The sequence below is a fragment of the Haliaeetus albicilla genome, chromosome 25 (assembly GCF_947461875.1).
Source record: "Haliaeetus albicilla chromosome 25, bHalAlb1.1, whole genome shotgun sequence".
Classification (NCBI taxonomy): Eukaryota; Metazoa; Chordata; class Aves; order Accipitriformes; family Accipitridae; genus Haliaeetus; species Haliaeetus albicilla.
Window position 1 is genome coordinate 4,384,461 of NC_091507.1, and position 25,383 is coordinate 4,409,843.

General features: G+C 42.3%; 1 protein-coding gene across 1 annotated transcript; it reads left to right on the top strand.

Annotated features, from left to right (window-relative positions):
• Positions 1-270: 270 nt before the first annotated feature.
• GPR143 (G protein-coupled receptor 143) lies at positions 271-14,818 on the top strand. Its single transcript, XM_009925374.2, has 8 exons — positions 271-1,821; positions 3,520-3,629; positions 6,577-6,671; positions 8,024-8,116; positions 8,618-8,727; positions 10,086-10,194; positions 12,726-12,843; positions 14,151-14,818. Exons 1-8 carry the CDS (start codon positions 1,578-1,580, stop codon positions 14,448-14,450), a joined length of 1,179 nt encoding a protein of 392 aa, XP_009923676.1. The 5' UTR covers positions 271-1,577; the 3' UTR covers positions 14,451-14,818.
• Positions 14,819-25,383: the final 10,565 nt, after the last annotated feature.

Genomic DNA, 25,383 nt, shown 5'->3' on the forward strand with positions numbered 1-25,383 from the left:
TTCAGACGCTTTGCTGATGTATGGAGACCTGCGTGTAGGAGTCTGAATCCGCAAGCCGACGTCCTGCCCTTTGGGTGCCGTAGCCCGGGCACAGCCCCGGGGAGCCCCTCGGAGCAGGCTGGGTGGACGGGATGCACGTTGGACCCGGCAGTTTGGGCTTCAGCGGCCACCCAAGCCCTGCCACCGCCGTCCCGCAGCAGGAGGCTGCACGGCCCCTGGCAGTGGTCCACAGGCCGGCGAGCTTGGTGGGGTTTGTTCTGGGGCTGGGATCGAGTATATAAGGTATCTTGCACAATGAAGAATTTGGCAGGTACCGTTTTGCTCAGGACTGGTGGCTGTTTTCTCTACTGAGGGCAAACATACTGGCTGAAGCCTCTGTGTTTCATAACCCCTGCGTGCAAAGTATCCCACTGTCATTCATCGGGCCTTCATAATTTCTGCTAAAAAAATAAGCTGGGCCATTGGAAAAAAAGAAAGAAAAGGCTAGGTCGTTTGTTCTTATAAGGACTGATTATAAAATCCATGACTGTTGTTTAACATCCAGTTCACTCTAAGTCTGTTGGCAATGCTCCCTCCTGTATTTCCTGAACGTGTTCTTACAAACAAGTTTTCTGGAGGGGTGAGGGCTGACGCAGGGAGTTTGAAACTCAGCTGAGAGGGGAGAGTTACTTTTTGTGTTTATGACTGTGAGTATTTGTTGCTGTGTCTAATGGGACCCCTGACTTAAAAGATACTGTCTAGCTTACAAAGTAAAAACAAATATTACATGTCAAACTCCTGTTTTCATATTAAACCCTTACCAAACTAAAAAAAAAAGAAAAAGAAAAAAAAGAAAAATATTCTTGAGAAATCAAAAGTCCTGGAATTTTCTATGTCAAGCCGATCTGACTCAGGCAGTACAGACTAAAGAGACAACTTTTTTGCTTGCGGTTTAAATAGGATGAGGTTAATTAATATTGTCTTCCTAAATGTAATCCCTTTCTCCAGTGATATGATATCGTGATTCTAATTTTAATTACAGAGACGGGTGGGTTGGATCACTGAAATTGAGATTTGGGTTGGGGTGTGGATTTATAGCCCGGCTCCTCCCTGTAAAGGTTGAGACTGCTTGTGTCTGGACTCATATTTTCAATTAATTTACGGTAATTAAAGGGTGCTGTGTGGGATGGTGCTAAAGAGAAACACAATTAAGATGTAATGCTTCTCCTTTGGTATCTGCATCCTTATTTATTTTAAATGGTCTTTAATGCTCTAATGAGTTTAAGTCTTCCTGTATCACATACTGTGCAAGCAGAAATCTGTGAGTGAACTGTTGCCAATGGCTCGGAGCAAGCATGGGGCATGTTTCAGATTACATGGTGTTTTCTTGTTCAGATCTGATCTCCTTGCTAGGAGAGGCTGAGAAAGGCAGCTCTAGGGGATTTACTTCTAGCAGCAGCAGCAGCACATGATCCATCAATCGCGTGATTCTCTCCACCGAGGACTAATGGGGAGGGTGAAGAAAAAGTGAACGCTGCCTTGGGGAAGCAACAGCATTTTCTTCTGTTCGTGGGGCCCCTCCACCAGCTGGACGCTTCATGGCTTCTCCCAGGTTAGAAACCTACTGCTGCCCGAACCGGGATGCAGCTACCCAGCTAGTGATGAATTTCCAGCCTGAAGTCTTCTGTGGAGTTTGCATTGGCAGCGCCTCTGTCAGTCTGTTACTGACCATCCTGCAGCTCCTGCCGAAGAAGGGACAGAGCCCGCGGAAGATGCCCAAAGCCTCCTCCTCTTCCACCATCCTTCTCCTTATCTCCATTTGTGACATCCTTGGTGGCTTAGGTAAGCGCCAGCTTGATGTCCCTCACCTTTGCTGTAGCAGGCTCTGGTTGCGCTGAGGTACCGTAGCTAAATGAATCTGGTGAGTGGACAACAGAGATTTCTGAGGAAAACATGCTGTATGTATTCACAGGAAGATTTGGGCTAAGTGAGATCAGAAAGTGGTGGGCCTTTGGGGGGAGAAAGGTCTTGTTTAATAGTTATATTTTAGAAGTAAAAGCTTCTGACAAATCTACACCAAAATCTCTGCTTTCAAACAAATTAAAATCCACAGCAGTGGCTGGTTCTCAGAGTAAAGCATAAAAGCGGAGGCGAGGCAGCACATTTAAAACTAAAGCTGACATCAAACACTCAGCTGATCTTTAGGACTACATTTGAAAAACACTTCCTATATGTCTTTAAATTCTCTCAGACCAAGTTTGCCGTCTTGTTCATGTGCCAGCCACTTCTCTGGGCACATCACATCGACAGCAAACGAGTTGGAATTGCAGCTGTACACAGATCATGCTGGACACAGGCTTTTGAAATGTGAGCAAAGCTCCTTATCAAGGACAACCTGCTGCCGGCCCCTGGCTGATAGGCTGGAGGAATATAACAGAGAATAAAACAAAACTCGTGAGTCAAAATGAAACTAATGTGTCTAAATCTGTCCTGTCACTCTATGGCATTTACTGCCAAATTAGGTATAAATTACCGTGACATATGCTATGAAAATACAGGATGGGTTTGTTTCTACAATAACATTTTTCCCCTCACATTAGATAACAGAGGTAGTGCTGTTTTGTAAGTCTCTCTCACTGCCTGGGGAAGGAGTGGGATTTCAGGTCTTTTCCCCTTTCATACCTAGCCAGGTTCTCTCATGGTACATGGTAAGTACCAATATTAAAACAAACGATAGAGGGGGAAATAAAGAAAGAGAGAGATGGAAAAAATGTGTGTGCATTCACCTGGAAAAGGTCCTTTCAGTCAGGTGAGGCCAGCAGTAAATAAAGTTATTTTTCTCCCTTTCTCTTTCACCAGCAAACTCAAACTATTTATCCATCATTGTCTTTGAATTAGAGTCACTTTGGTGGGTGCGAAACTGTTCTCTCTTGGTGCGAAACCTGGTGGTTTTGTTCTGCCATATGTTGGTGCTTTAATGCCTATTATTTCAAGCAAACCCAAAAAATCTCACTAACAAACTGTAAGTTCATTTAAAAAAATGTGTATTGTTCTCACCTAATTCCAAAGCCCTGCTTTGTTCAGTCCTGTGACAGAGAGGAAAAGAGCTGCTTGTAAAAATGAAGGCAGCGAAAAGTGGGAAATAACTTTTTTCTGCAATAAGGGATTATAGAGAAATTAACATTAGCTTATGAATAAATGCTGGTAAAGTTGTAAATAGTTAGTTACTGGTTTATGGCAATCTGTTAAACGCCACTTGATTAATTTTAGGAAGTGCGTGACAGTATCTGTAAGTAAGTGAGATTTTAATTTACATAACATTTCAAGTCCCAGCAGCTTCAGACTCTTGCGGCTACTTTCCCTGAGCGATTACACTGATGTTTAAATAGCACAGTTGTTCCTGCCGTGCTCCTCTGCAGCCGTAGCCTTCCTGTGGACGCACAAAATCTGGGCTGCGATGTGAAATATGTGGCCGGGGAGAAGCATGTGATTCAAATCACACCAGCAGCTTCAAAGCATTAAGACTTTTTTTTTCTTTAGGTATGATCTTCAGGTCAAGTGTATGGCTAGGCTTCCCAGGCTTCATAGCTAACATTTCTGTGGCGAACGGGACCGACGTGTGGCCTTCTGCCTTCTGCGTGGGGAGCGCGGTAGGTACAGAGATCGTCTCCCCTTCCTCCTGCTCCCGGTTGACTCCGTGCGGCGAGTCTGAAAGGCAAACCACTGTGTCCGAAAGGAAATTTGGCTGTGAGTCAGAGCCTGGATGTGATGGTTTCAGCCTCTGCCACAGCCCTGCAAGTGTGTTCGTGCCTCCCTCCGAAAGCCTGGCTCAGGGTGCTGGATGCTGCCCGGTGCGTGGGAGGACACGGGGCAGTGCAGGTCAGGCTGGTCCCAAGCGTTTCGTGGTACTCGCTCATCTCAGCAGTGCTGAGATGTGCAGAGGGCACACCTCTACTGAAGTCAGGGATATGGAGGCGTAAGGGTATAGGCATTCCCGAATGGGCTGTGAAACCGCCGGTTTGGTTTGTGCCGGCACAGCATCGCAAATGCCTCGGCGGCTCCATCGCACCGTGGCATGAGGGTATCTGCCCGCCTTCTCCAGCAGGAATTACAGCCTGCGTGGTGGCAGCGGGGACCGACTGAAACCGGCAACTTGGGTAGCTCAAATTAGCTTTTGTGGCAGGAGAGCGTGTGCTTTAGATGCAGAGGGACTGCGGGATAAATACAGCCAAAGGCGCAAAGCTGCTGGCAGAAGGTCTGTCCCTGCTATGCGGGATTACAGCTCAGATTGCTGCTTATATGGGCATTCAACCACTGCATCTGGCCAAGTCTAATTAAATACCTTCTGGATTAAAACACAAGAATAAGAAAGTGTAAATGCATTCCAAAAGTGCAGATTAAAACTCAAATATTACAAGCACAGTACTAAGACATATAATTTTAGTTTGCTGTACAAGAAAAAAGGCCACGTTTTTTACCAAAATGACAAATAAGACAGACCACCATTTTACCCAAATTCAATAGGAACATAGGGGGCCCAATGAATTCATACATGAGCAGTAACAGTATTGGCTTTACAATTCAAAGTTTACAATATAGAAGAGAATATACTGCATGTAAACAGAATTATTCAGCTCCAGTAGTTTTAAAATAAAACGTGTGCTAAACTGAACTCACTGTACCTTATATGCCTATATAATGACAATTTCAGACATGACAGTGTTGTGCCATAGAAGCAAATACCAGTTGTACGCAGCTATCGATTCTCAGTTCCATCATACATGTTTAAGTTTTGCTTTTTAGATGCAAATGTTGATTTTTTTTCTTTGAGGAAGAGTAAACCAGCAACATCAATATCTTGTAGCAAGAATGTCCTATTCAAAAACCATGTTTCCCTATGTCTTAAATTTCACTTTCTGGCCCTTAACACAAAAAGTAGTATAAAAATACTGTGACAAAGATACTGTATGCAGACTGTTTGTTTTTCATTTGGATCTCAGGTTAGATGGTGAGCAGCATAGCGGTCTACCACAATTTTTATTTTCCCTTTCTTGGGCTCCGGCAAAGTGCTGTAATTTGAGTCACTCGCTAAACTTAGATTTAATTATATTGGAATGAAAAACGACCCTCCTTCCATTCACTTTCCCTAACATATTCTCATGTGAGTTAATAAAGTGTTTCTGATTCTATTTTCATTTTCTTTAGTACTATTGTTTTATTTTACTTAAGCACAAGCCAATACAAACTCCAAATAGCGAGGCCTTTAGGCATCTCCTTTGAATCACACCCTTTGGTTTGCAGAGGGGGTACCCTCTCAGGCACTGTAGCAAGATATGTCATTTTTCGAAAAAGTGAGACAGCATATGAAGATTTTGGTTTTAAGTGCATCTGATATATTATTTTTGGAGACAGTCTTGTCTTCATTGGATTTTCTGGGTGGAAGGACCCTGCAGTTTATTTTTGTATGTGTGTGTATGTATAGGAAATTGTGCATTTTTCAACTGCAGCAAATATGTAAAAGTGCAGATGAAGTTACATGCTGAGTGCTGTGAGTACAGCACATTAGAAGGAAGACTGGAATTTTATTTTCTGGCTCCTGTGCACTAGGAAAATGTCATGATGTTTGAATTAAATAATGAATAATTCGTGCCGCAAATGACTAGGGATAGGGTCTACACCCATGGTGAAAGGAAATATTTCCCAGCTTGATTTGCCTTTTGAAGGGAGGAATGGTAGACCTCTATTCACTGACGTTTGGCTCAGTAACAAGTATGTTGCTTTCCAGCTGTAAAATGATGCTACTATGGAGCTGTGATAAAGGATATTCAGATAAGAACTGAAAGAGGGCTCAGGGGGAAGGTAATCAGAATATTAAAATAGTTCCAGGCTATTACAAAGAGCCAGCTCCCATGGGGAAGAAATTTGGAATTTATGAACAGTGGCAAAGAAAGGTCACTTATGTAGGCTCATGGGAAAAATGCATGGGGTCAGCTCATGAACACTGTAGAATTTAACTTGACTTGAATCTGTTTCCTTTGGATTTTTATTGAAGAAATCTGTCAGAGAGTTCAGTAAGGATAATTTTTCCAGAAGGTGAGTGATATTTTTGTTAATGACCTTTTTTTCTTAATAATCATTCCCTGAATCGGGTTCTTGTGCATGGAGGAAACACCCGTCACATGCAGAACCCATGATGCATAGGCACACTGTGGTGATGACTGACCTCGTTATATTTTCATGCCTCAGCTACTGAGAAACTACTAAAATTCTAACCTAAATTTAAAACATCCTCACTATAAATTTCTTCGGGCTTCATTCACAACATTGAGGGTTAGGACTGGAGAGGTAAATAACAGGTTCTCTAAATGACAGAGTAAGCTGTGAAAGCAAATGCTGTACAATTTACCTATGACTTGACCCGTTGGCTACAGCAATGCTGTTCCTGTGATTTTTGAGTAAGATTTCATACTTCATAATCTCAGCTGGAAAATACACACATTTAAAGAACAAATCACCAGGCTAAAGGTTTGAGTCCCTCCCCTGTCCCCCGTGGTACTTGAGAAGCAGCTGTGATATTTGGCATTTTTTTCCCTGCAGATGTGGATCCAGCTATTATATAGCGCTGGCTTCTGGTGGCTGTTTTGCTATGCTGTTGATTCTTACTTGGTGGTAAGAAGATCAGCTGGACTGAGGTACCAGAGTTAAAGCTCTGAATCTGTTATTTTCCTTCCAACACTGTATCTCCATGTTTGTCTGCAGCTATCTAAGTGTGTAAGTGAAGGTTGTACAAATATCTGATCTTCATACGGTCACCAGGTAATGACATGGATGAGTGGTGTGCTAAGTGCTTAAATTGCCATGGCACTGCTCAGATATTGATTTGTTTATGTCCAACTGGAATTTAAATGTAACTGGATTTATTTAACCTTTGAAAAAAATAGGGAGCAGATTGGGCTCTATAAACTTTATTGCAGCAAGATAACTATTTTTGTCCCTACTCTTTACCTGAAATTGATTCTTGTGACAAAAAAAGTGTTATCCTGAAAATAAAGTGGGAGGGGGAAAGTGCTGAATTTCATATAGTTCATTCTCCAGGTATTTTTCTCAGATTGTCTATTTTATCCACTTCTCAGTGTTGTCATTATTATGCTTCTGATTACATTTGTAAACTTTTAAAGAACTATATGTATTTACTATACATTTTTTCTGCAATGCCTGTAACAGAAGAACCTAAAACCTTTGGAAAGTACCATGCTTTAATGCCAGACAGAAAATAAAAGGTGTTTCTAAGTTGGTTGTTAGAAAGGCAAAATGACCTTCAGTTGCTGTGCTATACGTGGAATTATGTGACTCTGTTTCCAGATGATACTGAGGAATCAGGTACTGGAGACATGGTTCGTCTGGTAGATGTTATCAAAACGGGTACTTCTGAGTTAACTTCAGCCTGCAGAGGATAAACCTCATTTTGTGAAGTCTCATAGCTCTAGTCTGAAACAACTGGGATCTACCTCCTTCCCCCATCCCTGTTAACCAAAAAAATCATGTGTATTTGGGCTTGATTCTAAGATCAAAGTAAACAATGGAAGACTTTCTACACACACAGGTCTGAATCTCCCTAAGATGGGAGCAGTATCCAACTCTGAAAGTTGAACATAATTCTCTGCAAATTACGGAAGGGTGGTTTATTTGACTGTTTGGCTCCATTCTTACATTTTAATCCCCTAATTTGGTCTCTGCAGGAGAAATGAAGGATGCAGGGGTTCCTTCTGGAAATCTGGGGATAGGGGAAATGCTTTCCACCCTACAGGTTAGAGGACACAGGACTTCTGTGTGCAAGCCTGAACAACCGCTTTGGCTCATCTTTTTTTCTGAAGGCCCCCCCGCCCCACCTGCTTTCCTTAGTTTAATGTACCACCAGTATTGTTTCTGCAGCGTTTAATGTCTGTAAAGCTCCGTTTCAGTGAGGCTCCTCTTTTTATGTTGCAATGTGGAAAGCGTAACATTCGGTATCTTTAATTACTGCTGTCCTGTTTGGTGCCTGCAGTACGATCGTGCTGTACCACATGATGACGTGGGGCCTCGCGGTGATGCTCTGCGTGGAGGGAATTGCACTGCTTTACTACCCTTCTCTCTCCAGGTAAGCAGGGCTCTGGGAACAGACTGCCAAATTGTACCACTCTCTGGTCGTTTGAATGTCTTTCGGTCAGCTTTAGAGACAGACATCCAAATGTTGGGGTTTTTTTGGTCTTTGACAAGCGTGTCCCACTGGGTCGGTGAGTATTCTAGAAATACCAGCCCAGCTTTCAGGGGACCCTGAAGAAATTTGCCAGGCAATACATGCACTTTGGCATGCAGCAGGGCTGTGATACAGCTTCTGCCATGAGCCACTGTTCTTCCACTCTTGGTTTTAGCTTTCTATTTGTTCATTTAAATTTGAGAAAAAAATGCACAGACAGTGAAGGTTAAAAATCAACTTTGTGTCCTATGTGAACTGGTGCTGAAGATCTGTGAATTAAAAGTTTAGCATCTGTTAGCTTCATTCCTTTTATTTTTTTAAGTTGAAGATGACATAGATAGAATAGCCAGAACTGTCAGCTGTGGAAAAATAATGCGTAAGCTGTTAATGATTTCTTCTCAGCTGTGAAAATGGCTTGGAGCACGCAATCCCACATTATATCACAACCTATGCCCCACTCCTGCTAGTGCTGGTGGTCAACCCAATCCTGTTTAGGAGGACAGTATCAGCAGGTATGTTCCTAACGGCCAGCATCACTCAGTATGTGTGTGTGATTTAGCAACATAACAATACTGTAAAAAGTCATGCCTGCATATTCAGTGATGTGGGATAGCTCCTCATTAAATCGTAATGATACAGCAAAGGGTGGGAGGGACTTGCCTATTGAAATGAAGATACCATCTTGATGGGAGATTTGCCCTAGAGAGACGCTCTGACGGCATACTCAAGCTATGCAGATTGGCAAGGGTGTTTCTATGTTACTAAATTACTCTTGATTTGAAGTATCTGAGGCAGTGTGTAGTGGATGCTTAACTCTGCTGTAGTATTGGTACCAACCTGCACTCTGGAATGTAACTTATTCTGGTTTAAAGATAATGTTGGTGAGATCTGATAGTTGATAGTTGATTTAACTTCTTGGCAGCCCTGGAGCAAAAAAAAAAAAAAAAAAAAAAATCAGAATTTTGTCACTCCTGATTCTGAGATTATGAAACAAATGATAATTGTACAGAAGTCAGATGGGATCTTGAAGTTCCCATTTAATTTATTATCCAGTGCTTTGAAGAAATGAAACTTAAAAAAAGCCACAGATTCAATGCATTCTTTGCATGCAGTATGACCAGTGCTAGATGTTTGCAGTACCTGAATTCATACTTATCATCTACACATTGAATATATAATACCAGCTACAGAAGACCTTGTATTCTCAGTTCAGTCTTCATCCCATCTATCCTGCATCCCTCAATAATACTAATTTTCAAAAGAACAGTTGTCCCTTTAAAAAGTTGTTCATATAAAAAGTTGCTTTTTCGTATGGGAAAAGACACACTGTGTATATTTGTGTTTGTGCATATGTATATTCCTTGTGACATCTGAATAGCATGTGGCATAATAATGTCTATTTTGCTAATATTACACTGTCAAGTTTTAGAGGTGTAGCCAATGCTATGTCAATTGACCAATGAAATATAATGTGCATAATAGCATAGAATGTATTCTATTTTAGTCTAAACATCACATAATAAATTTATCATTATATCACATGTTATACAGAAGTTGTAAGCACTACCTTTTGTTATAAAGCGAACTATGTTGACCATACTGTTTTCTATTTTCAGTGAGATTGACAGAAGAAAAACCAGCTAGTGGGATATCACTCATTTTAGGAATCCATAATGTGTACTTCTTTTCCTTTAGTACTAGGCTATATGTGAGATTCCGTGATGATGGTCTTTCCAGCTTCTGAAGTGCTGCTGGAGACAAATCCATCTGTTCCTTTGTTCCCTCTTTACAGACATCTCTCTTCTGGATCCTTGTGCCTATAACTAACAAGATACATGTATATTAATGAACATAATTATATACTTTCCAGTTGCCTCCTTACTAAAAGGGAGACAAGGGATTTACACAGAGAATGAAAGACGTCTGGGGACAGAGATCCAGATCCGCTTCTTCAAAATTATGCTGGTATTCATTATTTGGTAAGAGGTACATTATTTCATTTTAAACTGCCTTTTTCCCAGCTGGAGAGGGTCAGGGACAAGAATAGAGTCTGATGGGTTGCTTCATTTGTTTGTCTTTATGCTTGGAAGGGAAGGTGTCTAAGGAAGAAGTAGCTCTAAACTAGTTCACAAAGTAGCTGAATCACTCATGTAGCATCACAGGGCTGCGAGGAAATGATAAAAAATGTTTAACCAACAGGAAGACAATAACTCCAAGAAACAATAGCAAAAAAAAAGGGTGGGCCAGACTAAAGCTGTCTGGAACAGCAGCTCCCCAGCACTGTGGGCTGATAGATGGCTTTCTGTACTCAAGATTTCTCAGAGTCTCTTGTCACCAAACACATCACTGAAAACCTACAATACATATGCTACTATGACTACCTTCATGGCCCTGACTATGGTTATAGAATGCAACCACCTCTGTGGTCTGTAGATCCCATGTGTGTGAAAAAAGCACGGATATCGACTGGAAATACAGGGTCATATGCCAGAAAAGAAATCTCCGTATGATTGTGTGTGAAATTTCCGATCATTTAATCTTCTTTTTTAAATATTCCATCTTCCTGCATGAAAATAGTACTTTGGGGGAGGACAGGAAGGAGTTAAGAGAGAGGGAACAAAGAAAGTGGGGAAGGAGGGACGCTAAACACCTCATCCCTAAATCCCTGCACCTTTGCTCCAGCAGCACCACCCAGTGTGAAAGATCCTGGCGTGGTTAACTGGAACTGGAGGTACTGGATGCACACACCAAAACTGAGCTGGAATAGGGACTGCTTTTGGAGAAAATGTTTTTTTTTTTTACTGCAATCTCACAATTATCACACAGCGATAAAGGCCCCAGAAGGAGTGGTGATCCACTCTGCAAGGGTCTGTGCAATGAGCTGGCAAGAAGCAGTCCCCGCTGTGAAGTGTTTACGACCTACGTGGGTAACACAAGCGACGGGGGGGAAGGAAATGGTCCTGGAGTAGTGAAATGGCTTGGCCAAACTTAACAGTCTCTACAGCTACTGACGTTTTGTATACACAGGTACATTAATGCATGTTACGTTGCTTTAAAAGGCTGAGAAGGGAGAAAGATTGCCTCCTTGTCTTCTGCCTGCTGTAAACCGGAGTGCTCTGGAGGGAAATGGTTGTCTTTTCTTGGGGAAGAACAGAGTCCGCTTGCCTGGGAGAGGGGTTTCTGGTGCGAAAGGTGGGGTAGCCGGCAGGGGAGGGGGTGAGACGGCAGGGAAGGACCCCGCAGCACGACCTCCTGGAAATTGCTGAAATAACGAGGAGCAGGGACTGAGCCAGGCTTCCAGGGCTGTGGAAACAAAGAGCCCAGAGGCACCGCAGAAGTGCGTTGCAACCTAAGGAGCGGTGGCCAGTTTCTGGTCGGGGAGCAAGCATGAAAGAAAGGACCGATTCCCCAAGGACACAGTGGGGACATCTGTTTATTTCCATGCTGTCTCATTCTAGGTTTTCCTATTAAATGAAATAATCACAGCTGTAGTTTTGCATTTTGTTCTCCTAATAAAACATAAGCTTTAGAGTATAAAAATTCTCTCAAAGGTCACTGTAGGGAAAGGCTGAGGCAGTCCCGTCTCAGAAGCTTAGGGAAGATTCCCTTCCATCCCAGAAGTCAAATATGAGCTGAATTTGTCGAAGACAGCAGGTTGGGGCAACACGGGGTAGAAGAGCTGCCTGCAGATATGGGAGGGGAGAGCAGGAGGATTTACACTGTGATAAAAATATAATTGCAGGAAGGACATGTATAAACCCATTTAGAAAGCATGACATGAATTCTGATAATTTCCTTTCTGAAGCTGCAGTAGAACTATAAAGAAACACTGGTCTGTCTGTTTAGAAGTCATTAGAAGTTACAGCCATTTGCTATAACCTTTATTTAGTGTAGAATATCCTCAGTCTCTTTCACAGGATGAGGCGTGATTATGCTCATCCTTCTTTGGAAACAGAAATTGCCTTTATTCCAAAACTTTGATGGCATTTTCAAGGGTTTTAAAGTCAACTTTTGTTTTGCTTTGTAGTTTTTTTATGGACATTTTGAAAGTCTGCTGTAATCTAACCCTGAAATTCTAATGCCAGCTGGAGTTTCTGCAGCCTTTTACAACATATATGCATGTATTTGGTCTCCTTACCTGTAAGCACTATCCTTTTAAGCCACAAGCAAAAGAAGTCAGCATGCATGATATTCCCATTATGGATCACAGTTGTGTATCATCTCAATTTTATCCTGCAGCTTACTGTTCTGCAGCAAGCTCAAATAATCAGATTCTTTTTTTTTGTTATATTGATTTCTTCGTCTAGGCCTGGGCTAGTAGGTAAGTGTCTGGTTTTTGATCATGATCTGAGAGACCTACTGGTCCCTTAAGATTGAGACTTAACGTAAAAAAAATATAAATCTCACTCTCCTTATTAGTGATCCTAATTTCTATAATTTAAAAGTAAAACATATTTTACATATACATGTATATGTATAACTGTTGTCTTCTTCTTTACTCCTGCAATAGCTGGTCATCCAATATCATCAATGAGAGCCTTTTGTTCTATCTCGAAATGCAGCCAGATATCAATGAAATACCCCTGAAAAACATCAGAAGTGCTGCACTGATCACATGGATTATAATGGTAGGTCAGCCATGACATTGCTGAGTCTTAGAAATCACTTTTATAAGACTGGTGGAACAGCACCAGTGTAGCGGGTGGTTTATGATTTTGGGGGATATAAACACTCTGAAAATGAAGGAAGAAAAGCAGAAAGAGAGAGGAGGGAGTGGTCACTGGGAGTGCTTTTCACTTTTAAACTTTGTGAAAAATGTACCAAAGGCCAACTTTTTCTCCCATTTACTGGAGTATGCATTCTCTCTGTGAGTGATTGCTACCCATTTTAAGATCTGGAACAGACCACTACACTGATTTCTAGTCTAACCTTGCTAACCTCTGCCATAAAGCAAGCTACAAAGTTTTAGCTCATGATTCCTGAAGTTTCCCCAATAAAATGGGCATTTTCTGGTAATTCTCTGTTTGTAACTAGGGTTTTCTTTATTATAAAGAATAATTGCATCTTACATCGTGACATTTGAATAATTATTTGGGGACAAATACATGAAAAATCTTGAAAGCAATGAACCAAAAAATAGCTGTAAGATGCCGGCCTCTTACTGTACCCTACCCTTTTTTATCCTATTGGAATATTTGAGGGAATATTGCAGGTTCCTTTTCCAAGAGAGTTTATTCTAGATCTGTTAAATACCTGTAAGGCCTAAGCACGCTTTGTGTAGTTAAGTCCTTGAGCAGTTTTGTATTGAAGGGCTAAGCGATGTAACGGATTTGCTACAACTTCCTCTGACAAGGAGCAAACACATTCCTGTGGCAGGGACCTTGCTCTTACTCACCTGGAGAGTGAATTTTTTTGGAAATCACTTGGGATTTTCTTTTTCAGTGTCTCTCCCCATTCTTCCATCCCACTTTGATGGACATTTTCACTGCCTCAGGAATCTGCAGCAATTCAAGACAGCTCAATTCCTGCTATTTTAAAAAACTCGTGTGTGCTAGTGTCTACTCTCCTATATTTGACTTGGCTTCTAGTGAAAAATATAGTATTTTCTTTTGTGAATAAAAAAGTTTAGACCTTGTGGGGAAAGTTAAAAACACACCAGGGAGTTGACCAGCTAAAATCCATGCTAGAAAACCTTTTGGTGCTTACTGTTCACTGGGATGGCCTCAGCATATTGGAACAACAGGTCGTGGTGTTTCACTCTGACTTGTTTGTGTCTGCAATGGGAAAAACCACACATTTTTATTTGCATGCAAATAGCATATTTTAAAGACAGCAATCGTTCAGTGAAAGGGAAGTTGTTAATGCATGCAAAGTGTTTTGCTGGAGTTGAAAATGGAGCTGCTGGTGTAACTCCTGTTGTGCTTCTCTTTCCTAGGGGGTTCTTAATCCGATGCAAGGCTTCCTCTTCACGTTAGCTTTCTATGGCTGGACGGGATGGAGAGTGGACCTGAAATGGCGAAAAAGAGAAATACCCTGGGAATCAATGTCCTCATCAACTGTGGGTGAAAATGCCTATCCCTCACCAGTGAACTACCAAAGCAACATCCACGATTCAAAGAAGATATCGACAACTGACAGCCAGCAGACCGATGAGGCTATAAGCATGTTGTCTGAAGGTAACACTAGTGGTGATGACCGGTTAACCAGGAGCTCTCCCATCTACCAGGGCTGGTAGTTTATAGGCACAGAGCTGGAGCCCGCTTCACACGTTGTCAATAAAACCACGTCACTGTGTGAACTGTTGCGTACTCTGGAATTAGGTTTGTGCCCAATGGCTTGACGGCATATCCTATAACTTGTGTGTGTGTGAGAGAGAGAGCGTGTGAGACAGATATTATGGTTTATGTCTTCATTTACTTTATAGGAGATGCGTTAACAGGTATAAAGGCCTGATCCTTTTTCAGCAGGAGTATATCTCTGCGAAGATCTCTGTTACTTATGATTTGTTTTCATCCATTTTGTTTTAATCTCTCTTGTAACCCCCAGATGGTAGAAGAGTCTTTTGTTTAAATAAATGGACTATTAATATGTTGGGTTTTTAAATGTATTGCCTTGCTTGCCTTGCTAGCATAAAATTCCTCATCCAGAATTACAGCTGAAGGATTTCTGAGACATCATTTCCAGCCTTGACACTCTGGTAAAACATTAGTGACAGCAAACTGACATAAGCACAAATATTTCCTGTTTGTGTAGAATTTCACTAACATAGTCTTCTTTTAGCTTGTTTATATGAATTTTCAGTTTGGTTTTATCTAGGGAGCTGAAAGGCTTTTTTAAAAAAAAAAATCAAGCCCAGCCTAGGCTCCATAAACACTTCAGAACAATGGTTCCAGTTCATTCTTGGTTCAAGCAAAAATAACCCTTCAAACTATTTTTTAGTATGGATTAAGTTTGATCCTTACATGTACTTGTCTAACAGGATTATGACTGTTAGGGGCAGGTGCATTAAGAGCTAACATTTGCAAAAGACACCTAGGTGATCTGAATGCTCATCAAAAACCAGAATAAGTACAATCAATAGTCCTTTCTGTGAGGCGTGCTCTGTTTTATGTCTTCATCTGAACAAAAAGATATTAAATCCATTCTCCTTATCTTCTCAGATACATACCTCTTTTGGTGCAGTGCCCTAAGTACCTATATCCAAACAATTCCCCGGATTGGTTGAAAGTTAAGAAAAAATGATGACCGTATCTACCCCAGGCTTTTAACTTCGTATCAAAAGTAGAAGTAGTACGATTTAAGTCTGGTTGTGCTGGAAACTATTTACGATAAAGTTTGACCGATGGCATGGTGGAAGCCCCTTGAGCCCAGGCAAGCTCCCCCCCTGCCCCCCCCCCCCCCCCCCGTTTTTTAAACCCTGTTCACATCCACTTTGGCTGAACTTCACTGGCTGTCCACATCTTTCTTTTCCAACCCAGTTCAGTCCCAGCCATTGTAAACAAAATAAATAGATTATAACAGACAGCTGAAAGGTTAGTGCAGTAATAACATGAAGCTTAAGCTGCTGTGTTACTCAGGGGAGTCCCAGGATGGGTAAAGATGCAGGATCAGCAGAAACTATACAGAAAAATATTGATTTGCTATTCTAAATAAATTCGCCTTCTTGAACTAATCATTTGATACAAAGGTATCAAACAATGATCAGATTATTATTTAGGCAGATCCTTACAGAGCTGTGTTTGGTTTGTAGCAAATCGTTTACATTGTGCGCTGTATAAACCTTTGTGGTTTTATGGCTTTATATTGCTGTTCTAGTTGCAGCATATACTGGCAGATCACCAGATCCTTTCTTTTCATTGCAGTCATTTGTTCCCTAGTTAAGTATGAAGAGAAAGCTCAGGGACTTGGGAGCAGATTATATTGATCCTTTTGAAATAGAGACCACATTTTCGGTGCAATACTCATCACAATTGCATTCAAAAGAGCAGGAAAAAGGCGGAGGTGGAATTGCTGGTAAACCTTTTCAGATGCTAGGGTGTGGGCCAAGCTGCAAAACCCTAAAACCAAATAAACAGGCTCTGGCTTCACAGGAATAATCGTGCGGCTCAAAAGCACTCGGGAGGTGACAGGCTGTAGCAAGAGGCCCAAACTAATCCCTCCTTCCTTTCGCTGCTCCAGGGCACGCGTGGGACGGGGACAGACGTGGTGGCCCATTCCCGGTCTGCTGAGGCCATGAGCAGCCCCTGAGCGGTGCTGGGTGGCCGCTGGGGCTGGAACGTCCCTGTGCTGGGACACCCTCCTGCACTGGCCGTGCTTTGCTCCTCTCCTTTTCTTGCTCTTTCAAGGTTGTCCTTGGGACGCGTGTGGTGTGTCTGTGTATTAGTGATCTATTGGGGTGCCATCAGGAAAAATTAGTGCTCATCGGAGAGCTTAAGAAAGACGCCTAACCTAATTCTGATGTGCTGAGAAAGTGATATGGGGCATCGCAGAGCAAACTGACAGTGGTTTTTAACTTAGAAAAGAAGTAGGTGTGAGGAGAGTTTCCTTACCTGCTGTTCCCAGCCTCTGGTGGATGCACATGAATAATCCCTCCAGCGCTTAAAACGGGGTGATAATTGGTTCTGCTCACCTGTAACCATGACCACATTTGCTTTCACCCCACACAGACCTTGTTCTTGCCTCACCGTTCAACAGTTCAGGCAAAGCGTTGCCTTCTCTGAGCATTGCAGGGGGTGCCCATCTCTTCCCATGAGGGTCGTGCTTTTGAGATGCAACTCTCGATTGCCCCCGCTGCCCACGCTTGCTGCATGCACGTCATGGGGCTGCCGCAACCGGCTTCATTTTGGGGGAAAGTGAGTGTGTGCTCCAAGGGTCAGCGAGGGCATGGTATAGACACCATGTCCTGGACAGTATAGTTGTTACACCGACCTAAACGCTGCCTTCTTAAGAAGCGTGCCAGCCACTCTGCGCTGAGAGGGACCTTGTGCTTATCAGTACATCATAGAAAAACATCCTAGTTTTTATTTCGATGATGATTTGTATCTGCATAGTCATCGTAGTGTGTTAATTCTGGCATCTGGATTTCCAGCCTATGATGGCTTCAAATACGCTTATTTTTAGGGGCATGCCGGCAGGCTGCTCTGGTGAACGTGGGACGTGCTTGTCTCTGGCCTGAGTATTTGTTTTCTAAGGTGTGTTTCAAACATGGCTTGGGTTAACAAGGGAGAGATCTTGTCAGTACTGAAGTCCATAGGTGCAGTCTCAGACTATGGTCTTCATCTTACACTGTCTGTGGGAGGGGCTGTCTTCCACACACAGCTCTTCAGATCTTCAGAGCAGGAACGCAGATGTTTCTCTGGAATAGCAAGGTGTGACTCAGAGGAGAAGTAAATAGGGAACAAGATCAGCTATTGTCTAATAAAATATTTGTAGCTAAAGTGCTGTTTTGAGAGTACAGCAATTGTCAATTTTAGCTTCTTGTATTTGGGGTGCATTAGAGCATAACAAAGCCTTTCTAAATTTATTGAAAGGAAAAAAATGTAAATTTAAAAAAGTAGTTGAATCCACGCACTGAAATAAAATTGCTTTAGTGGAAGCTCATAAAAAGGATATCTATGCGTACAGGGCAGTGCAGCGGAATTGCCTCTATTTAACACCCTCCTCGCCTCCCAGCCAGCTTATCAAATCCAACCATACGCAGTAAGTGTTTTCTGTATTCACCAAAACTTATTTTTAAGCTCTCAAAGATAAAATGAGAACATCTAGGAAAAGTATCTTCTCATATCCTGTAATAAATACTTCCTTAAACACTCCTAGCTGTTCTCTGTTGGTGGAAGAGGACGTATGGAACTGTATTTGACCTGCCAGTCTCATACATTTAATTACTATTTTATTGGGCCAGATGTTCAGGCTAATTGCAAAGCTGAAATATGAGCACTAGTAAAATAATAAACTACTTGAATAGGCAGACGTCTTGCATACCAAAGCTCTGCATTTATGAGGTCCACCATATGTCTGAATAGCAAAATCTTAACTATACCTCTCATTAAGCCCTTCCTCTGGTCTTTTAGAACAAATACATGGAGAAAGTTAGAAAGTGAAATGCCACATGTGATTCCCCCCTCATCCCCTGTATAACAGGACTTGTAATTCAGAAGTTGTCCTAGTGTATTCATGATGAAAATTTATCTCATCTTCTAAAATTTTCTTAATTTTCACAGATTTCTCAAGTTTACAGTAATCCCAGACAGAAATCACTAAACCACATGGTAGCTAACATAATTTTAAGACAGGTCACTCATCCTTTAAGGAGCAGACATGCATCTGTGTGGACATTGATGTTGGCAGCTGAAGAAGCTGCAGTCTTGCTGAGAGAAAAACAGGCAGTACAGTCAAATTCAGGGATGCATTTGAATCTGTTTCCCTGGGTGATTTATATTCCCTAGGATACGCTGTGAGCTGTATGGAAAGTTGGTTCTCCCACTGCATCTCTCTAAGCAAGCTCCTAAACATTCAGAGAGCTAAACTCCTTAGGTGATTTGTAGGTAAAATTTCCACAAGGCTATGAAAATTCACTGAGTGAGGGTAGCATCTGAGTTTATACCCAAAACAAAATCCCAAAGCGAACTAAAGCACTTTCTTGCACGTGGCTAACAAGAATGGGTGTCTTACTAGCAGCCTCCAGCTTCTGTGTGCTCACACTATACAAGATTGAAAGAGTCCTAGAAAAGAAATTGGACCATCATACCTAGAAAGAGAACCACTGCAGCCATCCCCAGACATCCCTTGGATAGCCCCATGGTTTAGAGTACGTTCCCAGCTAGCCGACCTCATCCCTGCTCGGTGTGTTTAAATGTGTGGTACAGCAAGGACCTGCTGGGCTGTGAACTCGCACGGCTCAATCTACAGAAAGGACCAGCAAGCATGGATATGTTTTTGTGTGTGCTGTGTAATTGAAAGCCCTGAGAAGATGTTTTGCTGTTGGTGGTATCATTAGAGCGAGGCTTGAAAGGATGGGTGACCTTGCCAGAGCCCACCACAGTCAAGAGGGCTGTGTGACTTGGGTCAGACGCAATGCGATGGAAAGGTCAGTGAGACCCAAAGGTGGCATCCACACGTAGAAAAGCCCGTGTTTCTAATTAATATAGGAATACTTACGTTGCAGAGGTAGAAAGCTTAGCTCTAAATCTCGATTTGAATGTCTTCAGGATTAGGGAGTTTTTAGAGCCCTGGAAATTAGTTCAGGCTTCTCTGCGTTTTGCAGGAGTGATTATTTTGTGAAGTGGTTAGCTGATAACAAAACATAATTTTGATGGCCTCCTTCAATGCCTCATGTATCGTGTGTTTTAACAAGTTAGTAAGGGATAAGGCAGGTTCAGGCCAACGGTACTGGAGCATTAGTTAACGTGATCTCTTATAATGACATTAGACTTGACTCTAATATGTTGTTAGCTGTATTTGCTTCTACAGGACTGTGTGGCTGAGCCTACATTTATCTCATCTCTTCTTTCAAGTACCTTTTACAAGCAGGATGAGAGGTGGGAATGCAATAGTGTGTTAAAGAACTACTAGAAAAAGATATCTGTTAGCTATCTATATTACAGTAGGTTCCTTTTATTCCCAAATGAATATCATGCCCTCAGTTTTAGAAAAAGCTGTCATGTATCTGAGAAGCTGGACTAATATAAAATCAATCCATGGAGTCAGAGCTGGCGTTTGGCTGTGTACAAGCCAGAAGTTGCATGGTGCAGCGAAAATAACATAAATGTGTAGGACATGGGAACGCCAGCTTGTGTGGGTATTTACACCGAGCATGCTAATTGATGTTAATACGGAGTGAAGATAATGAGGGAGAACTCCCAGCAGGGATTTACCTGTGTAGGGTGAGGAAACAAATACTTCAGAGTAGAAGTGCCCAACTTTCCTTTTCCTCACTCCAAAAAGAATTAGCTTCTGATAAAGGTGAAATGAGCAATCCCACTGAAATAAAAATATCGTATGATGTTGAGTGAGGGATGTATTCTGGGCAACTTCCAGATAAGATTAGGACTTTGCAGACAGAATGTCTTAGCCACAAGAACCTGCGAGAGTCCCTTTAGTCGGAATGATAGCCAAAATTTATTTCGATCTCTGTGAAGCATTATGTGATCTGCTGCTGCTTGAGCGTTCGGCAGACAGTATATAGTATTTTGCAGTTACTTAGCAGAGATGTAGAGAAATAGTCTAAAAGTAATTGCTTTTCTCCCCAGCAAACACTAGCTCTCCACGCAGCTTGGAGTTTCTCCTCCTACTTTTTAATGGAAAACCTTCCATGAGAAGAGTGCAGCTTTTACACAGGAAGCTGTACAGGGCTGGTTTAAATTCACATTTCCATTTTGTTTGCTTAAACAGATTAAAAACCTGGTGGCTAGACCAGGGCAAGGCTCTGTTTTGAAAGGCAATGGAGGGTTAAGAAGAGCTTCAGTCTTCACAGCGCTGGTATGAATCCAGTTTGACCTTAGTGGGGGATTGAAACCCGCTATCAGCTGGTGACACTGTGTTGGCTTCGCTGAAAGGAGTTTGTAGTCTTAATTCGGCTCCCAAAATGCAGGCGTCCGTTTTGCAGGAGCTGCCCCAGGGGGGAAGCACTGGAAGCGCCTGGGCCTGATGCCTGTGTCCTGTCCCACGGTCCGGAGCAGGACCTTGGGCTGGGTGACCTCCAGAGGTGCCTTCCCACCTCAACCAGTCTGTGATTCAAAGCCTCCCATCAGCTGGGCGCTCACCCTCACACGGGACAGCCGAGAGGGACACAGAGGGTGAATTTCCATGGAATCCTTGGATCCTTGCTCTCCAGCTGCCTTCGGAGAGCTACTCACCCGGTTATGCATCCATGAGCCTCCTGGAAAGTCTTGAAAATGCGTAAAACCAAACACGACCTCTTTTAGCATGCTTATTTAAAAAGGTACGTTTTAAAGACACAAGTTTAAAACAATGCAGTGGGGGTTTTTTGCGCGGTGTAAGGAACCAGCTGTGTTGGCCAGGTTGTCCTTGCAGCGTCCTCCCTCCTCAGAGGGCACCAAGGCTCAGGACAGCATGAAAACACCGGCGGCCATTCATCGCGCCTGTAGCCACATGATACCATCTGCTCCCGTTTTGCCTGCTACAGCAGATCTGGAGTGAATTTCCTTGAGGAAAAAGAAAAAAAAAAAGGCAACAACGCAACTCTCTCCTTCCGTGAAAGCACTCAACCGACACCATGTTTTATGTGGCAATGAAAGGGCGTCCTCCCACCCTGCCCCTAGTCATGCGGCTCCATGTGAGACGGAGCGCGGCATTCTCCTGCCAGCCCTTTCCTCGAGGCAGCAGACAGGATTTGCCGAGGATCAGAGTCAGCCATCCCCTAGGAATGCAATTACACCCAGAACAGTACGGAGGAGGCGAGATAAGGAGGCTTTTTCCTTAGTTCCCAGGGATTTTATAGTCTGAAAGCTGGTATACCCAGATTCCTTCAATACAGTGTTTGAATTTAAAATGAAGGAAAAAAAATCACATCCACAGTAACAAAGTACTTTTTGCTAAAGACAAAAATACGTCTTAATAAATATCTTTAAACGTAATAGAGGCCTTTTGCCTTTGTTTGCTGGGGTCTGGCGCTAGCGAGCTCTGTGACTTGGTAATGAGGCTGATGTTGAATAACTGGAAACCTGTGAAAGGCATGTGCAACCAACAACAAGCTCCCCAGAACACACTACTGAAGTGATAAACAAATACTCTGTTTACCAAAACTTAAATTTTCATTGAAATAAAATTTCACCATGCAACTCACTACTGCCCTCAAATATCCTTCAAAAAAACCATAAAAAATTCCAGCAATGTTTTCTCATTAAATTGCCATTGCTTTGTCTTCTCAGCATTTTTTTTTTCAGGGCCTTTCCCAATGACAGTGTGGGTGTTTGGTTGGTTTTGTTTTACTTCAAACAACTCAAGCAATAATCTATTACATGGGCCTCCAAGAGGCTACTGTAGGTTATTTGCTTGGGAGAAGCAAGTCCAAAGAGGAAGTCAATCTTAGAAAAGAATCCAGATACACAGCTCTTGCTGGGCAATAATATCTTCCCCAGCCCAAGACATACAGGGCATAGCAAGGAGAAAGACAGTATTAATGAGTTAGGTCAAAATAGTAGAGCAGAAAGCAGGATGTTCTTCATTCTTTTAAATTAATTCATTTCAGGAGCCGATCAGCTTATCTTTCCACTGAAGGAGAAATGAGCACCAACCCTTTTGTGGTTCAGATCGTGGAAAGGATTGACCAAGTGGCAATATGTAATAAAATTAAATTTTTCCTTTCCTGCTAGAGGTGTTGCTGTGTGTTCAGTTCCTAATGGAAGAGATTTGACTCAAGAAATGGATCAGGGTGTTGGTGGGTTTTTTTAAAGTAAATTTTATGTAATGTCTGTTGGGGAAAGCTGTGGGACGTTCTCAGCTTAGAGCTGCACATGGACTAGTCCCTCTCTCCCCAGCTGAGCGCTGACAATTTCTGCTTGCTTCTCTGACACTGCGGAAACGAAAACCAGGCAGAAATGTGCTGGTTTGTATTGATAGGAATGTTTTTTTTGTTGTTGTTAAGGGGTCTTCAGTGACGTATGCAGTTAATCTATCAGCTTCCCCAGTCTCAGGAGGGCTGGTAGAACTTCTGCAGTCCTGAGAAATGCTGGTTTTTCCCATACCAACAACTTCAGTTCCCAAATCTGCATCTGGAGAAATACACCTGAACCTATCGATCGATCTTCTGCAGACTCTGGCACAGAGTCCAGAGCATTTTTTTTTTGTACCAGCGCATTTTTTTAATGACTCTATCTAGGATTTTCTGTTTAAAGGTGATGTTTCTTGTTTGTGAAAAGCTTTTTATAGATCTTACTGCAGTCTTCAGCAATATCCCTGTACTGAAGCAGACCCAAGTAGGAATGCCATTCTAAAAGTTGGTAGATTAGAAAAGTTTGATTATTTTTTTTTTTTAATTGCTTCAGTCTATATTCCTTGACCAAGTCATGAGACCTGGACCTTTAATGTGGATATGAAAAAAAAATGAGTGGGTGTCTGTGTGGGCTGACTGAACCACAGGCTCTCTGCCTGCGTCAGCCTCCGTGGAGGAAGGCGAGTGGGTGGATGATTAGACATGGTCATCTCATTGCGCAGGAATTTTTCACGATTCTCCCCAAACTAGCCTCTGGGAAAGAAGCCAACAAGCAGCTGTTGTCCAGGACTTAAAAGATGGCAACACCACACCGCGGACTTTTCCCATCAGATTTCTGTTGTTCTCAGGAGTCTGTGATCCCTTCCACCCTGTGTCCTCACCAACAGTACTCTCTGCAGGTACTCGACATCTCTTTCAGTCCAGCTGGCAGGACACTGTGGCTGTACTGTGGCTGTAAGGATTGCAGAAAATCTCAAAAACCCTTCTAAGGGTTTGACCTTTCTGTCTTTCCCTGGAAGAAAATATTCAGAGTTTTTCAGGAACTGCAATACAGTGTGTAGGGACATGATGCTTACTTGACACCACCGATTTCCAGAAGCCTAGAGAGATAATTCTGTTTTGGAACTGCAGAACGGCAGCGCATCGCAACTAAATCCATTCTCATTTGTTGTGCATTTCTTACTGTGCTGAATTACTCTAGTGAAGGATGAGGATGCCAACTTTGTCCCAGTATTTAATGGGAAGGATTTGGAAAGAGATGAGCAGAATCTTTTCTTTTGTATTGATAGATACTAATGACTTACAGGGTGAAGCCAAGGCTTCTTCTGTGAAGGTAGAACATGTTAGACCTTGCAGCAGGAAAAGAGGATATAGCTGCTTTCCTGTGGTTATTAGGTTTTGTATTCTTTTGGTTTTGTCAATATATTCAAAAGGAAATAGAAAAAAACCTAAGGAAGCGAAGATCTTCCTTCCTGTTGGGAGTCAGCAAGGATGATAAATTCCTTGCCAAGTGAGTCATTTCTTCACTTAAGAGACTTCAAAGCTTTAACAATTACTTTTTGTACCACAGAGCTTAGATATGAAATTGCATGTGCTTTTAATGGACGAAGCTGATCTGGCCCTTTATGGGAAATGATACAGAGAAAGATGGCAGGGAAATAAGTGGTTTTGAGTGAGATGCTGTAGTATTACATCTTTCCAGAATAGCCCTAACAAATACCCTTTTATTGTATTACATGCTGACAGAAGCGAGAAGCAAGTGTTTAGGACTGCTCAATGCTTCCAGTGTTAGCTGTCAAATAGTTTACAGGCTAAGTAAATATTTATAGGATAAATAAAGGAAAACTAAACTACAGTTTTAGTTTGACAGTCACACATTTTCTTGAAACGTGCCTGGAAATGACGAGACTAAAAATAGGAGCATCGCATAGCATTTATTTAAGAAACAGGTGAAGTGAGAGCTTTTATATAGCACTACCCGTTAAAACCCTAGCCCCACTGTGGCTGCCTCCTTAGCCCTCATTTTCTTCAGTTTGAGAAACTATTACGAAGACTGCTGGTGGTTCCTGGTCTTGTGAGAGCTGAACAAACGTATTTGTCTTATTGCTTTCAACTCGTACAGTTACAGGGAATTAATTCTACATTAATGCTGTGCAAATTTCAGAGCACGAACTGAGACAAGGGGCATGAAAGGGCATTACTTTCTCTTTTTTGAGTATTTGATGATGTGGTAAGGTGCTCATCACCAGCATACCAGTTTTCTTCTAGCACTTGAGTCTTCCCAAATGTTGTGTATCAATCCTAACTTAATGCTCTAGAACCTTAAACACCTAAAAACTAGATGACGTGACACATAAGACTGTGCTTGATCTGAGTGCTAATTCTTTTTGAAGGCTTTTGACAATCCTTCAGGCTTAGCTTAGGTGAATGGTCAGCGCATTAAAATGGTCACAAAGGAAAAATCCCACATTTCACATTGAATCCCCCTCTAAGTACCACAGGTACCACTTTGTGGAATAAAACCCAGCTAAAGACCACACAACATTCAACCTGTTAAAGCTAAAAAAACCCCCACCGCACCCCTTGAGGTGTCAGTGCCCCAAGCAGAGAGAAGAGGTACGAGATGGTGCCCATGGGAGCTCCTGCCAGAGGGGACGACTGCGACCCCATCGCACGAGCTGGAATATTCTGAAGTTCTTCCAAAACCTCCAGCTGC